The sequence below is a fragment of the Trachemys scripta genome, unplaced genomic scaffold (genome assembly GCF_013100865.1).
Source record: "Trachemys scripta elegans isolate TJP31775 unplaced genomic scaffold, CAS_Tse_1.0 scaffold_66, whole genome shotgun sequence".
Lineage (NCBI taxonomy): Eukaryota > Metazoa > Chordata > Testudines > Emydidae > Trachemys > Trachemys scripta.
In genome coordinates, this window is record NW_023260552.1 from 40496 (window position 1) to 54862 (window position 14367).

A 14367-nucleotide genomic window follows, 5' to 3' on the forward strand; every position below is an offset into this window, starting at 1 on the left:
ATGCTGAATGCTCCGAGGTCAGACCCAGGAAGATGAAGCCATGTGAGCTTCTTGCCCTGAAGACAGTCTGCTCCATGGGAGAGGAGGCTCCCCAGAGTCCTGACAGGCTTCGTAGGGAGCAGTTCCAGAGCATCGCCGGCTCCAGGCACCAGCTGAGCAAGCTGGTGCTTGGGGGGGGGCAGACTGTTGGAGGCGGCATTCCGCCCAATCCTAGGGCGGCACGGCCGCTTTTGTTGTTGTTCTTGTTCCGCTCCGGCCGCCCTGTAGGGGGCGGCGGCGCAGAGAACTAGAGCGCCCTGCAGGGCAGTCCTATCTCCTAGAGCTGGAAGGGACCTTGAAAGGTCATTGAGTCCAGTCCCCTGCCTTCACTAGCAGGACCAAGTACTGATTTTGCCCCAGATCCCCAAGTGGCCCCTCAAGGATTGAACTCACAACCCTGGGTTTAGCAGGCTAATGCACAAACCACTGAGCTATCCCTCCTGCCCCCTCTTCCTTCCCTCCCCGCCGACTGGAGCGGAGCCCTCGCGGCAGGCGGCAGGAGGCGGCGCAGCGGGAGGGGCCGTGTGGCAGCGCCCCTGCTGTAGCCCTGGCCGCCCCCTTCTCTCTCTCTCCCGCCCGCTCCCTCCCCCTTCCCCCCTCCAGCCGGTCCCCCTGTACCCGCGCTCCGGCTGCGCCGCCCCGTTTTTGTTTTTTTTTTGCCTGGGGCGGCCAAAAAGCCAGAGGCGAACCTGCGCCCGGGGACTCCGTGACAATAGTCACAGACCCACACACCCGCACCCCATCTCAGAGACACAGTCTGACACCACTGCTCGATCTTACCAAGAGCCAGGGGCAGATTCTCTCGCCGGGGATGGAGCCCGGCGGGAAAGTGAAGATTGGGGCCTCGCTAACCGCGTCAGAAAACGTCACCTGCCCCCGTTCACAGTCCAGAGAAACCCGGATCCTGCTGGGGACCCGGCGCAGGGGGGTCGTAGGGGAGGTGAGAGCCCGGAACTGATGCCCCCACCGCTCCACCGCCCAGATCCCCTCCTTGGGGTTAAGGTTGATCCGTTCCTTCCTCCTCACAGACTCTCTGGCCACCCCCACCGCCCAGCGTCCCTCATCCCCCACCTCCACCTCCATCTCCCAGCAATGTCTCCCAGAGGTGAAGCCCTCACAGCCCAGCACGCAGGGACATCGGTCGAATCTCTCCGGATTGTCGGGCAGAACCTGCCGCCAGCATTCCCATGTCACACTTTTCCCATCCGCAGAGAGGACGAGTTCGGGATGAGCTGTGTCCGGATCCAGAGTCACATTCACTGGTGGGGAGAGACAAACAGAGTGTTAGGGGCAGAATTCAGCCCTGGGAGAAGCTGGGACAATATCCTTCACTCCCCATCTGCCCCATTTTGGCTGGGACAGTCCGGGATCCTGGGGGGCTGCCTCTGCTCAGTCTCAGGTTCCCCAGACAGACGTTACTGCAGTTTCTCAACCTGGGTAACGGGACCCAGTTCTGTGCCTTCTACTGTCGCTATAAAGGCTGCAAGCAGCTCCCTGTTGCCCTCCAGGAGCTGCTCCATTCCTAAGGAAGGCATCAAAAACGTTTAATAAGGAGGGTCCAGACAAGGCAGGTACCAACTTTGGGAAGCTTCATCGCCCCAATGCAGTCAACGCTCCCAGCCCAGGGATCAGAGATGAAGATGCAGCCCTGGGGAGGAGCCGGTGATTTGAGGCCAGTGAGTAGGACGTAGGCGATGGCATTGGGTGGGTGTGATGGAGTGGGAATTTTCTGTAATATTTCGTAGGAATGCGGCGTGGGCCTCAGTTTCCCCCATGTGCTGTATGGTTAACGAGGGGGTGGGAAAAGGTTGTTTACCCTCTGCAAAGAGTCAGAAATCCAGGTGAGACAGGTGCCTGACTGTCTGGAGCCTGGGCCCATGTCTATGGAATGTCCCACAAGACAATGGCTGCTCCAATGACACAATCATTTGGCGCCTAGCAACTAACAACCATGGATGGCTCAAACTCTGCAGGAAGCCAGCTGCGTTTGACCAGCGGGAGAAGAGGAGGTTACTTACCTGTAACTATGTGTGGTCCCTACCTGTATTCCACTGAGGGTTTAGGGATGCACTATGCGTCTGGAGCTGGAGAATTCGAAAGTAACGTCCGTTGGGCCGCGTACACACCTTTGATTCACCTCACAAGGTGATAAAGGGCAGGGCGGACTGACCATGCCTTCAGTTCCTTCTCCACCACAAATTGGACAGATCCGCAGCGGAGGGACAAGGGGGGGACTGGAATACGGGTAAGGACCACACCTCCAGTTAGTAACCTCCTCTTCTTCGAGTGATGGTCCCTATTGTATTCCACTGAGGGTGATTAACAAGCAGCACCTAATTTGGAGGAGGGTGGGAGGAAGAGGTTGGCTCGGTGGAATGGTCGGAGGACGGCTGCGCCAAACGAGACATAGAATCATAGAAGATTAGGGTTGGAAGGGACCTCAGGAGGTTATCTAGTCCAACCCCCTGCTCAAAGCAGGACCAATCCCCAACTAAATCATCCCAGCCAGGGATTTGTCAAGCCTGACCTTAAAAACCTCTAAGGAAGGAGATTCCACCACCTCCCTAGGGAACCCATTCCAGTGCTTCACCACCCTCCTGGTGAAAAACTTTTTCGTAATATCCAACCTAAACCTCCCCCACTGCAACTTGAGACCATTACTCCTTGTTCTGTCATCAGATATCACTGAGAACAGTCTAGATCCATCCTCTTTGGAACCCCCTTTCAGGTAGTTGAAAGCAGCTATCGAATCCCCCCTCATTCTTCTCTTCTGCAGACTAAACAATCCCAGTTCCCTCAGCCTCTCTTCATAGTTCATGTGCTCCAGCCCCCTCATCATTTTTGTTGCCCTCCACTAGACTGTTTCCAATTTTTCCACATCCTGCTTGTAGTCTGGAGCCCAAAACTGGACACAGTACTCCAGATGAGACCTCAACAGTGCCGAATAGAGGGGAATGATCACGTCCCTCAATCTGCTGGCAATGTCCCTTCTTATGCAGACCAAAATGCCATTGGCCTTCTTGGCAACAAGGGCACACTGTTGACTCATATCCAGCTTCTCGTCCACTGTAACCCCTAGGTCCTTTTCTGCAGAACTGTTGCCTAGCCATTCAGGTTGTATTCATGCACTGTAGCAGTGCATGAGATTCTTCCATCCTAAGTGCAGGACTCTGCACTTGTCCTTGTTGAACCTCATCAGGTTTCTTTTGGCTCAATCCTCTAATTTGTCTAGGTCCCTCTGTATCCTATCCCTCTGTCTAGGTCCCTCTGTATCCAGCATATCTACCACTCCTCCCAGTTTAGTGTCATCTGCAAACTTGCTGAGGGTGCAGTCCACACCATCCTCCAGATCATTAATGAATCATCCACCGCAGAATCTTGCGCTGAGGAGCAATGCACAGCAAAAGTATGTACATTAGTCCATGTGGCTACCCTATCCAGGTCTGGAAGCGCCTAGAGTGAGAAACAGTCAAAGGGATTTCCTAAATAGTCTCACCCTCTGCAGGTTGAAGGCCAAGGTCCTGCAGACATCAAGGGAGTGAAGGAATCGCTCCTCCTATGAGTTGGTTAAGATGAATACGGGAGACAACCTTTGGCAGAAACTTGGGATGCAGGCACAGGGAAACTTTGTCCTTACAGAACATGGTGAATGGGGGATCCACCATCATGGCCCCCAATTCTCCTACCCTTCTTGTGGAAGTAAGAGCTACCAGGGAAGTAACCTTCGTGGAAAGAAGGGACAAGGGAGCATGAAGCCAATGGTTCAAACGGTGATTTCATTCATGTTGAGAGAATGAGGTTGAAGTCCCATTGGAGAGCGATAGGTTGAATGGGGGGACAGATTCTGAGGAGACCCAAGACTGGGTTAATCTTTTGTGGGCCCCTGGCACCTGGACAGTTTGCCCTCCTCCTAGATAGCTTGGAAAGGGGCTCGATCTTGCTGGGGAAGCTTGTCTGTAAAGTCCTCCAATTTACCGTAATTGAGAAAGTGTCATTTGGCCAATAAGGCCTGGTAGTTGGAAATCCAAAATTGGAGACTGGCTGACGAGCACCCCAGAAGGTCCAGCTGCTTACCCTCCTTGTCTGCCAGGGTGCATCACTGCTTGTATCATGAGGGAATGGGGTGGAGGATGAGAGAACAGAAACTCAGACCCCTTAGCCAGTACATGGTACCCTCTTTTCTGCCCGCCAAACAGTTCAAGCTGACTGAAGAATGGCATCATTGATCGGTAGAACAACCCTGGTCGGTACTGAGGCCTGAAGCATGTCAAGAAGCTACCACTGTTTTTCCTGTCCTTCCTCCAGTGGATGAATATGGAGCCTCTCAGCCACCCGGCGTAGGAGGTCTTGGATGGGGTGACCAGATAGCAAATGTGAAAAATCGGGATGGGGGTGGGGGGGTAATAGGAGCCTATATAAGAAAAAGACCCAAAAACCGGGACTGTCCCTATAAAATCGGGACATATGGTCACCCTCGTCTTGGATATGATGAAAACGATCTGGAGACAAGGGTTGAGCTGAGGACACAGCTGCGTCTAGAGAAGATTATGGGAATTACTTCTGTTCCGGCAGCACTGTTAGAGCCAAACTGAATGACTCATCTTGCAAAACTGGTTCCAAATACCCAAAGCGGGGAGAGGGGTGAATCCTGTCTTGCTGAATGGGGAGGCTCCGAAGGTAGATATTGCAGCCAAGACCCCCCTGTGCGACCCACAAGACGGATCCATTGGATGCTGTGGAGGGCCCCAGGCAATGGGATAACAGTGGTTTCTCATTGGGGAAAAAGAAGGGACTCTCACAAAGTTGGCGGTCCCTTGGATATTCATAGCAGCGGTAGAGGATTGGCAGCCCCTGTGCTCCATCCGAATCCTCCAATGAGAACTCAGAGCCCGGTTCAAGTGGCAGTACCATCGGAACCGGGGGAGACTGTCTGAACCGGAGGGGAGTGGGTGGAAGCGTGACTCGACTGAGGGAAGTCCAGAGTTGAAGATCATACCCCCGCTAGGCGTCGACTGTGCAGGAAGACATGGAGACCTCACTTCCCCCCGAGCAAAGAGTTAATCGGGTCCGGGTGCCGTCTCCAACCTCCCCGGTGTTAGCGGCACATACGTCGCAGCCGGAACCAGAGCTGGAGCGGAGGGCTGGTTCGGAACCGATGCTTCCCTTGACTTAGGGGGTGCGTGGCTCGATGGTTGGCACTGGTGGATCTGGCAGGTCTGTGTGACTTCTTGTGCTTGTGAGCCTTGGTAAGCCCCAGTTCTCAGTGGCTGGAACTGGTGGAAGACGCATGGGCCTTCTTGGGCCTGGAGGAAGACTTACTGACATCCTTAAGTGCATGCATCCTTGGCTCCCGACTAGGCCCTGGCACGGGGTCCATAGTACTGGTACCAGCGGAACCGGACATGATCTCCACCATTGGAGGTGCACTTCTGGGTTTTTCAGGTTGATGTATGCGGGGTGGTTCCCCGGCCTGGATCCGACTGCGGCCTCTTGGTGCTTTTCGAGGTGAAGAGCCCGACCTTCTCATGTATGGGAAGGATGGGCCGATGCTGCACCTGGATGAAATGTGAGCTTCTCCCAGGCAGGAGAGGCAGCGTTGGTGCTCATCACTGACTGAGAACGAACACGGGCAGGAGGCGCAGATCTTCCACCCCGGCGTCTCTGGCATAAACCAGTACCCAGGCGTGGGTTCTGGATTGGGATGGGGTGGGGACCGGTGAAAACAGAGCCCTACAGTCTCTTAGCTCCTAAAACTACCACTAAGCACTAAAACTAGAACACAAACCTGAATAAAAAGAACTTTGTACAATTCTAAAGTGGGGGGAGGGTTTGTTTAAGTGCGTGAGAGACAAGAGGACACTAGCAGATCCGACTCGGACCATGTGGCGGTGAGGAGAAACTGAAGGTGCGGTCGGTCCACCCTGCCTGTTAACGCCTCGGACAAAACCATAACGCGAAGCCAGGGCGCATGCACGGACCACCAAACGCTCCTACTTTCAAATGCTCCAGCTCCGGGCACATGGCGTAAACCCTCCATGGAATACAATAGGGACCATCACTCGAAGAAGAACAAAGGGCTAAGGAGGGGCCAGGTGGGGGTTGTTAGGGGTGGGCTGCTGACAGCTGGGGACACACTCCCCTGAATTGGGACTAGAGAGGGGTCAGAGGGCTGTAGGCTCAGGGCTCACCACGATGGACCAGGCTATAACTCTCTCTACGCTGCGTTCCAGACATCTAATAAACCCATTTGAAAAACTCATTCGGAGAACACTTCAATCTCCCTGGACACTCAATAGCAGACTTAAAAGTGGCCATTCTTCAACCAAAAAACGTCAAAAACAGACTCCAAGGAGAAACTGCAGAACTGGAATTAATTTGCAAACTGCACATCTTCAAATTAGGTCTGAATAAAGACTGGGAGTGGCTGGGTCATTACAAAAACTAATTTCCCCCTACTATTACTCACCCCTTCTTGTCAACTGTTTGAAATGGGCCACGTTGATTACCACTACAAAAGTGATTTTTCCTCCTGTTGATAATTGCCCTCTTCCATTTAATTGAATTGGTTCATTAGCACTGACCCCCCACTTGGTAAAGCAACTCCCATCTTTTCATATGCTGTGTATTTATACCTGCTACTGTATGTTCCACTCCATGCATCTGATGAAGTGGGTTTTAGCCCCCGAAAGCTTATGCCCAAATACATTTGTTAGTCTCTAAGGTGCCACAAGGACTCCGCGTTGTTTTTGCGGATACAGACTAACACGGCTGCTACTCTGAAACCTGAGACCAGGCAGAGACGCCCTGACAGTTCCTCCCCCAGGCTGGCTTCAGAAACTGCCTCTTTCCCGGCTGCATCTCCCTGCTAGGGCTACTCCTCTCTCGAGATTAGAGGAACATCAGCACCTGAAGCTGCAGGGAGGGGAGTGAGAGAAGGGAGGCAACAGATATAAAGCCAGGGAGAAGCTGCACACTGACCCCATTCTCCTCTCCCTGGCCTGGGAGAAGAGACGGGAAGGGGATACTAGAGAAGAACCTCTCCAGGCCAGAGGCAGCCCTCTGAACTGACTATTTCAAAGGCATGTGGATGTGTGTGGAAGCGCCAGGGTCAGCGCTAAGGACCTTTGCTTTGTGTGTAGGTTCCTTTGTTCATCGGCGTGGGTGTGAACTCAGCACCAAGGCTGGCGTCAGGATTGTTCGTCTGACCTCTGCTTGGGATCTGCTTCGTATTTCGTGTTTGTATTTTTATGTTTAGAGGCTGGGGGCGGGCGGTGTCATGGTCAATGCTGTGTGACAAATCTCTGTCCTTGTCTCTGGGGGTCCCGCGTTTCCTGGCGGATTTCGCTAGCCTCAGAGGTTCGCTGTGACCCTCCACATAGCCCTTCTCTCTCTAGAGGCAAGGGTCACAGCCTACTGAGCCATTTTCATCATAAGCCAGCAAGGGAGATGAGGAGAAGCAACCCTCCCTCGCACAGTCTCTGTTGTCTCCCAGTGTCAGTGATTAATCAAGGAGGGGAGAGGGGAGCCCGGGCCCGCCCTCTACTCCGGGCTCCAGCCCAGGGACCCTAAAATTAGCAGCTATGGAAGCTGACTTTTTGGAAATAGGACGTGTACAATTCCCTGGGCCACTTCCCCACAGCATCCCCCACTTCCTCAAGATCCACTTCACCCTTACCTCAGGGCCTCCTTCCTTGTGCCTGATATGGTTTGTACTCCTCAGTCTCTCCAACAACGCAGCTTCCTCCTACAGCTCTTGAAACGCCTCACTGACTAACTGGGAGGTTTTTAACTAGTTCCAGACAGCCCTTGATTGGCTTCAGGAGTCCCAATCAATCTAGCTATCTCCACTGCTTTCTAGAAGGATCTTAATTGGCCCCAGGTGTCTTGATTAACCTGGAGCAACTGCCATTTGGTTGCCATGGTACCAGGGATTTGTTTAGCCTGGGGCTAACATACCTGTTCCTCACTACTTTACTATAGCCATCTGGCCTTGCCCCGTCACAACTGGTTTGATTTGTGACGTGAGCGACAAGTTCGTGAAAATCTTTTCAAGGGATTTTTCTCTTCCTTGAAAGATAATCTCCGTGTGAAATCTCACCTGGTGTGTATGACTCTAGGGGTTCCCCTTCTTTTCTCTCCAGTTCAGAGGGCAGCGTGTCTGGAGAGGGAAAAGAGATGAGGTTTCAGGCTGGCACGTTTACAGAGACATCCTCACTCGTAGCTGACAGAACTATGTTTTAATTACGTGAGAGAAAACATTGGCGAGGGACAGGGCCGCGCCTAGATCTTTAATCAAAGAATCTGACACTTTTTCTATTTTCGCTTTCGTTCCGGCATCTCACATCCACAGAAATGTCCATTAACCCTCCCACCTCCCCCCAGCAGATACGACATGGGAGAGGGATTTCTCTCTTCCTCCAGACCCCCGTCAGTTTTGCTCATTCTCCGTGGGCATGTTTTCATAACCTAGACCCAGATCCTGCCAAGAGTTTTAGCATGAATGGACCTTTACACCCTTTGGCTCATTTGACATGAATGGGCTTTGTGGAGACTTTGCAGGATCAGGGCCCTGAATGGCAAAGCTTTACCCAGGCCACGCCCCTCTATCCCTGCTCCACCCCATTCCTCCTCCGCTCTTCCCTCAACGCCTCCACTTCCTGCCCACCCAGGAGCACCCCTTGAGCCTGCAGCTGCTGGGGAGGAGGCACAAAGGGCTCCTGTGTTGTAGGGATTCGCCTGGGTTTGCACCTTTGGCCCACACGAGCTGCCACATGCGGCCGGAGCACAAGGATGGGCTGGGTCCACATTTCAAAAGTGACCTGTAATTTAGGGTCTAAATTTTGGGGGTCAAACTTCAGGCCCCGGGGGCCTGGTTCTCCAAGGTGCTGCATATCCCACTGGCTCAAGCTGCAGCGGTGGGTGAGTCACAGCTCTGGCGCACACGCTCTGCAGTTCAGCCGTTGGGAGAGAGAAACCGAGGCACTCACATTTTGCTATGTTTTTACCTTCACGATTTTACCCAAGCTCACAGAGTGAATCACCGTGAGACATCCCGGTGCCTGGCCCCTGCTACATCTGCTCCGTTTCTCCACTTTCTGGTTTTTATTGAATTGGTACACATTGTAATTATGAAGCGACTGGCCAGAGCCCATCTCGTCCCACGGTCTCAGAGACACACTCTTATTTCCCCTCCTAGATTCCTTCTTGATACCTTTGAACTTCCTCAGAGTCTCTGTTAGAGCAAAAATTTTCTGGGAGAAATTGCTGCGTCTCTCTGCCAGCTCCGGAGAAATCTCCACTGGCTGCTGGAACTTCCCCGTCTCACATCTGGAGAGAGAAAATTTCACGTGATTATATTTCGTTTACAGACTCATTATCATTCCTTGCTGGTGGAAGTTGCTGCTCTATGGAGCCTGGAGTTAGAAATCCTCTCCTCCCAGCCTCCGAGCCGGTGCAGCACAGCCCAGGGCTGTGCAATCTTCCCCCATAGGCCCCATTAATATCCTTCCAACCTGGCCTGCAGAGAGCAGATCCGAGGATGAAAGAGGCCCATCTTTCCCACGTATTAGATAATTCCAGATTCTTGTATAGCGGGGGAGGGAGGGAGAGCCACGTACCTGCTCAAGGTGCTTCTGATATCCTAGAGGGGGGAGAGAGAGAAAAACAATCTCAGTCCCTCATGCCACACACTGGGGTATGTGGGAAAGGGATTTTGCAGATAATGGGGAAAGAGGCACTGCCCTGGCCCCAGGGCCATGCATTGGCTGAGTTAATGTCATCTCGAACAGGAATAAGTCTGTAACTTGTCCAAGAGCAACAATAATTCACACGTCAGCAATGCACACACTGAGTCACGCTGTGAGCTGTGATGGCTGGACCCCAGTGCCCATGCTGTCCTGTCCCTGTGTCGGGATCTGGGATGTATTTAACTCAGTCTCACCTGCAGCAATTCACTCGCTGGCTTCTGACACTTCCCCTCCAGCTCACGGATCAGCTCGCTGAGCCGGGAAATCTCCTCAGAGAGTTGAGTGACATTGTCGTGCTGTAGCTTCACAATCTCCTCGTCCAGCTTTTCCAGGTGGGCCAGCAGGAGTCGCTCTTCTTCCTCCAGAAACGTCTTCAGTTGCTGAAACTCAGACACAATCTCCCGCCTCTCCTTTTCTGTCTGTATCTGTTTTTTTAAAAAAGGGGTGGGGAAAGGGACATATAGAGAACGTCTAGGGTCTTTCACAAGTGCTGAGCGTGCAGGAGAGAGAATTGCCTTACATCTGACACTTGACACAGTAGTTACTAGGGAGCGGATTTCGTAACACCTTCCTCTTTGTTCCTAATATCTCTTCATGGAATGTGTCCATGTCTCACAGGGGCAGGGCACTATGTCATCAGAGACTTGTCTCAGTCGTGACCCAGAGCAGCAGGAGGCAGAGATGCCAGAGAAGAAAAAAGAATGAAACAATTATTTAATAGTGCAAGAAATGCCTGCGGGCTCCGGCTGACGGCACTTTCTGCGATATAGTCCGTTCAGCTTGGAAGGAGAGTTAGGAAAGCCACAAGAGCTAGAAATTAACTCATTCCTTGGAATGGGAGCTCCGCTTCTGTAGAAAATGAGGTGGGCCTGATCCTGGGAGAGGCCTTCTCAAGCCCCCTGCACGTGTGCGGGTGCAGACATGACTCTAATCCCCGGTCACGGAACAACGCACACAACAAGTCCTGAGTACTGTGTCCAGTTTTGGGCCCCACACTACAAGAAGGATGTGGAAAAATTGGAAAGAGTCCAGCGGAGGGCAACAAAAATGATTAGGGGGGCTGGAGCACATGATTTATGAGGAGAGGCTGAGGGAACTGGGATTGTTTAGTCTGCAGAAGAGAAGAACGAGGGGGGATTTGATAGCTGCTTTCAACTCCCTGAAGGGGGGTTCCAAAGAGGATGGAGCTTGGCTGTTCTCAGTGGTACCAGATGACAGAACAAGGAGTAATGGTCTCAAGTTGCAGTGGGGGAGGTTTAGGTTGGATATTAGGAAAAACTTTTTCACTAGGAGGGTGGGGAAGCACTGGAACGGGTTCCCTAGGGAGGTGGTGGAATCTCCTTCCTTAGAGGTTTTTAAGGTCAGGCTTGACAAAGCCCTGGGCTGGGATGATTTAGTTGGGGTTGGTCCTGCTTTGAGCAGGGGGTTGGACTAGATACCTCCTGAGGCCTCTTCCAACCCTGATATACTATGATTCCTCATTCCCCAAGGCCACAGAGGAATCTGCCTACAAAGAGATCTCCCTTCCCCAGCTCCTTGCTGGTTAATAACAACAGGGACCTACCCGATACTGCTGGCTTGTCCCCTCGCCAGTCACTTTAAATCCCTTCAGCTTTTCTTTCTCTTCCTTCAGAGTCTTCAAATGGGCCTGGAACGTCTCCTGGTGAAACAGAAATGCATTGGTTGTTTATTTGTGTCTAGTGAGTGTTTTCCCACCCAAGAATCTGTAGATGACGGTCTGTCATGGAGTCCTCGGGCGATGCTCTAGAACTGCTCCCTACATGCTGGGGCCCAGCGAGCCAGACACCCCCGTTTGCCCTCACTCCTCATCCCTAGCCAGCTCCAAACTTAAACTCCCTCCAGCCCCTCCTTCTCTGGGCTTTGTCCCTTTCCCGGGCCAGGAGGTCACCTGACCTCTTTGTTCTCCCACACCTTTAGCATATCCTTGCAACGGGGAAGGGCCCCGGCCATTAGTTGCCAGGAGACGGAGGGTCGGCCAGAAACTGAGGCACCCACACAGTATTAAGAACAGCCCCACTTCATCACACTGTTAGCCCTTTCTGACATCAGGGACACGAAGGAAATGATTCCTCATGAATGGAGACTGGGAGTGTTTTATATTCAGGCAGCTGAGAATTATTTGTCCTTTTCCTCCATTGAGTTAAACCAGGGGAGAAAGCTGGAGTCACATGATGGTGAATCAATAACCCAATTGTTTAGAAAGCTTAACTAACAAAGTGATACCAACCCCAGAAGCCATCAGGGTTAGAAATACCAAAGGAGCCCAACTCCCATTGAATTTCAGCCCTTAACCCCGGGGGATTGGACAGGTTGGACAGAACTGGGCTAAGCACTTGGGCGGGTGATTTGTGTTAAGAACGGTTGCTTTATGAGATCCCAATCCCTTTCATTTGCAATGCCCTCTGGGTAGCGACCCCCCCGTTCCTAGCAAAGCTACCAGAAGCAATGGACTCTGGGAGATGCACAAGGCCGGGATTGTCCCCCACTGTTTTGTGCAGGGCCCAGTCCAGTGGAGGTCAGGTCTCATGCTTGGTCTGCAGGAGCTGCCTGGATGATACAGACTGTGATAAAAGTCCCCCTTCCCTGGTCTGAAGGCAGCACTCCCAGGTACACTGGCCTGCAGTGCACGTGACCGAAACCTCACCGATCCTTCCACAGTTTCATTTGAGTTGCAAGTTCCCTTATTTCACCGGGGGAAGTGATTTGAAAATGGCGCTCCAGCTTCCCAGAGAAACGTCGCCCACATCAGTCATCTGTCCTGCCTTCATTTCTGCCTCTCACGCCACATCTCTCTATGCCGGGGGCCGGCAACCTTTCAGAAGTGCTGGGCCGAGTCTTCATTGATTCACTCTAATGTAAGGTGTCGTGTGCCAGTCATACATGTTAACGTTTTTAGAAAGTCTCTTTCTATAAGTCTATAATATAGAACTAAACTGTTGTTGTATGTAAAGTAAAGAAAGTTTTTTAAATGTTTAAGAAGCTTCATTTAAAATGAAAATGTAGAGCCCCCCTGGACCGGTGGCCAGGACCCGGGCAGTGTGAGTGCCACTGAAAATCAGCTCGCGTGCCGCCTTTGGCATCCGTGCCATAGGTTGCCTACCCCCGCTCTATACATTTCTTTCCATATCACTGTTCATTAGGGTGACCAGAGGTCCCGATTTTATAGGGACAGTCCCGATATTTGGGGCTTTGTCTTATATAGGCTCCTATTACCCCCCACCCCCTGTCCCGATTTTTCACACTTGCTGTCTGGGCACCCTACTGTTCATACAGTGAAAGCTTTATAGAGCAGAAAGATGCCGGGGGCAGAAATAGAGTCTGATCAGCAAGTTGGGGTGAAATGAACCTGTCATTAAAATGCAGTTAGAATGAATTAGATGGGGCAGCGATTCCTTACCTCGTACTCCTGGGCAGCCTCCCGGATGGGAACCACCGTGTGAGCGGCGTGAGCCCGGGATGCATCACACATCACGCAGATGGGGGTTTGATCCTCTTCACAGAACAGCTTGAGAGGCTGCCGGTGCTCCCCGCACACTCTCTCCCATCCTGCATCCTCAATTCCCCGTAAACTCAGCTGTTGGACAATTTCTAGGACATTCGCCAGCTGCCTGTTGGGTGTGAGGTTTCTCTGCTGAGCAGTTTCTCCGCACTGAGGACAGGAGACGTCTGTGTCCGACCCTTCCCAGCACCGGCTGATGCAGGCTCTGCAGAAACTGTGCCCGCAGTCTATAATCACCGGGTCTTTAAAATACTCCCGACAGATGGGGCAACTAGCTTCAGCCTGGAGACATCGTGCAGGGCTCTCTGCAGCCATGGCTTCTGTCTAGAGAGCCCCAGTGGTAAGTTTCACTTTCCTGAATTCAGAGGTGCACTCCACCTGCTACAGGAACTGGGTGTTTCCTTTCCTGGAATTGACTCACACTGTTTGCTGCATCGGAACAAGCCCCCTGGTAACATTACCAGCCCCGGGGGCTTTTGTGATCAAAGTGCCAATAAAGTGCTGCCCCACCTGCAAACAGCCGCTGTGCCGGTGTAGAGGGTCACTAGGACCTCTCGTGGGTGCCAGCAGCCACCGGTACAGATGGGCTTGCCAGAGCAGGTGTTTAAGGAGGGATAGTTTGAAACTCACAGGCTGCATCCGATGAAGTGGGCTGTAGCTCACGAAAGCTAATGCTCAAATAAATGTGTTAGTCTCTAAGGTGCCACAAGGACTCCTGTTCTTTTTACAGGCTAAAAACTCAGCTAAGCTGGAATCAGTGTTTCAAATATCTGCTTCTCACTTAAACCAGGGCTGCTCTGGCTCAGTGCGTTGCCAGCTCCCATGATTTCATCTCATGGAGTCTCACGATATTTGCTGTGTTTGTTAGACCCCCAGCTCCTGAAAGCATGTGATTAGGGGAGACTCTTGCCCAGGGCCGGCTTTAGGCCGATTCAGCCGATTCGGCTGAATTGGGCCCCGCGCCAAGAGGGCCCCGCGCCGCAGCTCTCCACCCTGCCCCCAGCTCACTTCCCCCTCCTCCCCTCCCCTGCACGCTCCGCCCCCTGAATCAGAGGTTCGCGG

General features: G+C 52.6%; 1 protein-coding gene across 1 annotated transcript; it reads right to left on the reverse strand.

Annotated features, from left to right (window-relative positions):
- Nucleotides 1-708: 708 nt before the first annotated feature.
- Nucleotides 709-13820, reverse strand: LOC117870619 (zinc finger protein RFP-like). Its single transcript, XM_034757825.1, has 7 exons — nt 13204-13820; nt 11350-11445; nt 9980-10210; nt 9657-9679; nt 9251-9366; nt 8138-8197; nt 709-1298 (listed from the first exon to the last, which is right to left on the reverse strand). Exons 1-7 carry the CDS (start codon nt 13618-13620, stop codon nt 784-786), a joined length of 1458 nt encoding a protein of 485 aa, XP_034613716.1. The 5' UTR covers nt 13621-13820; the 3' UTR covers nt 709-783.
- Between the last annotated feature and the right edge of the window lie 547 nt (nt 13821-14367).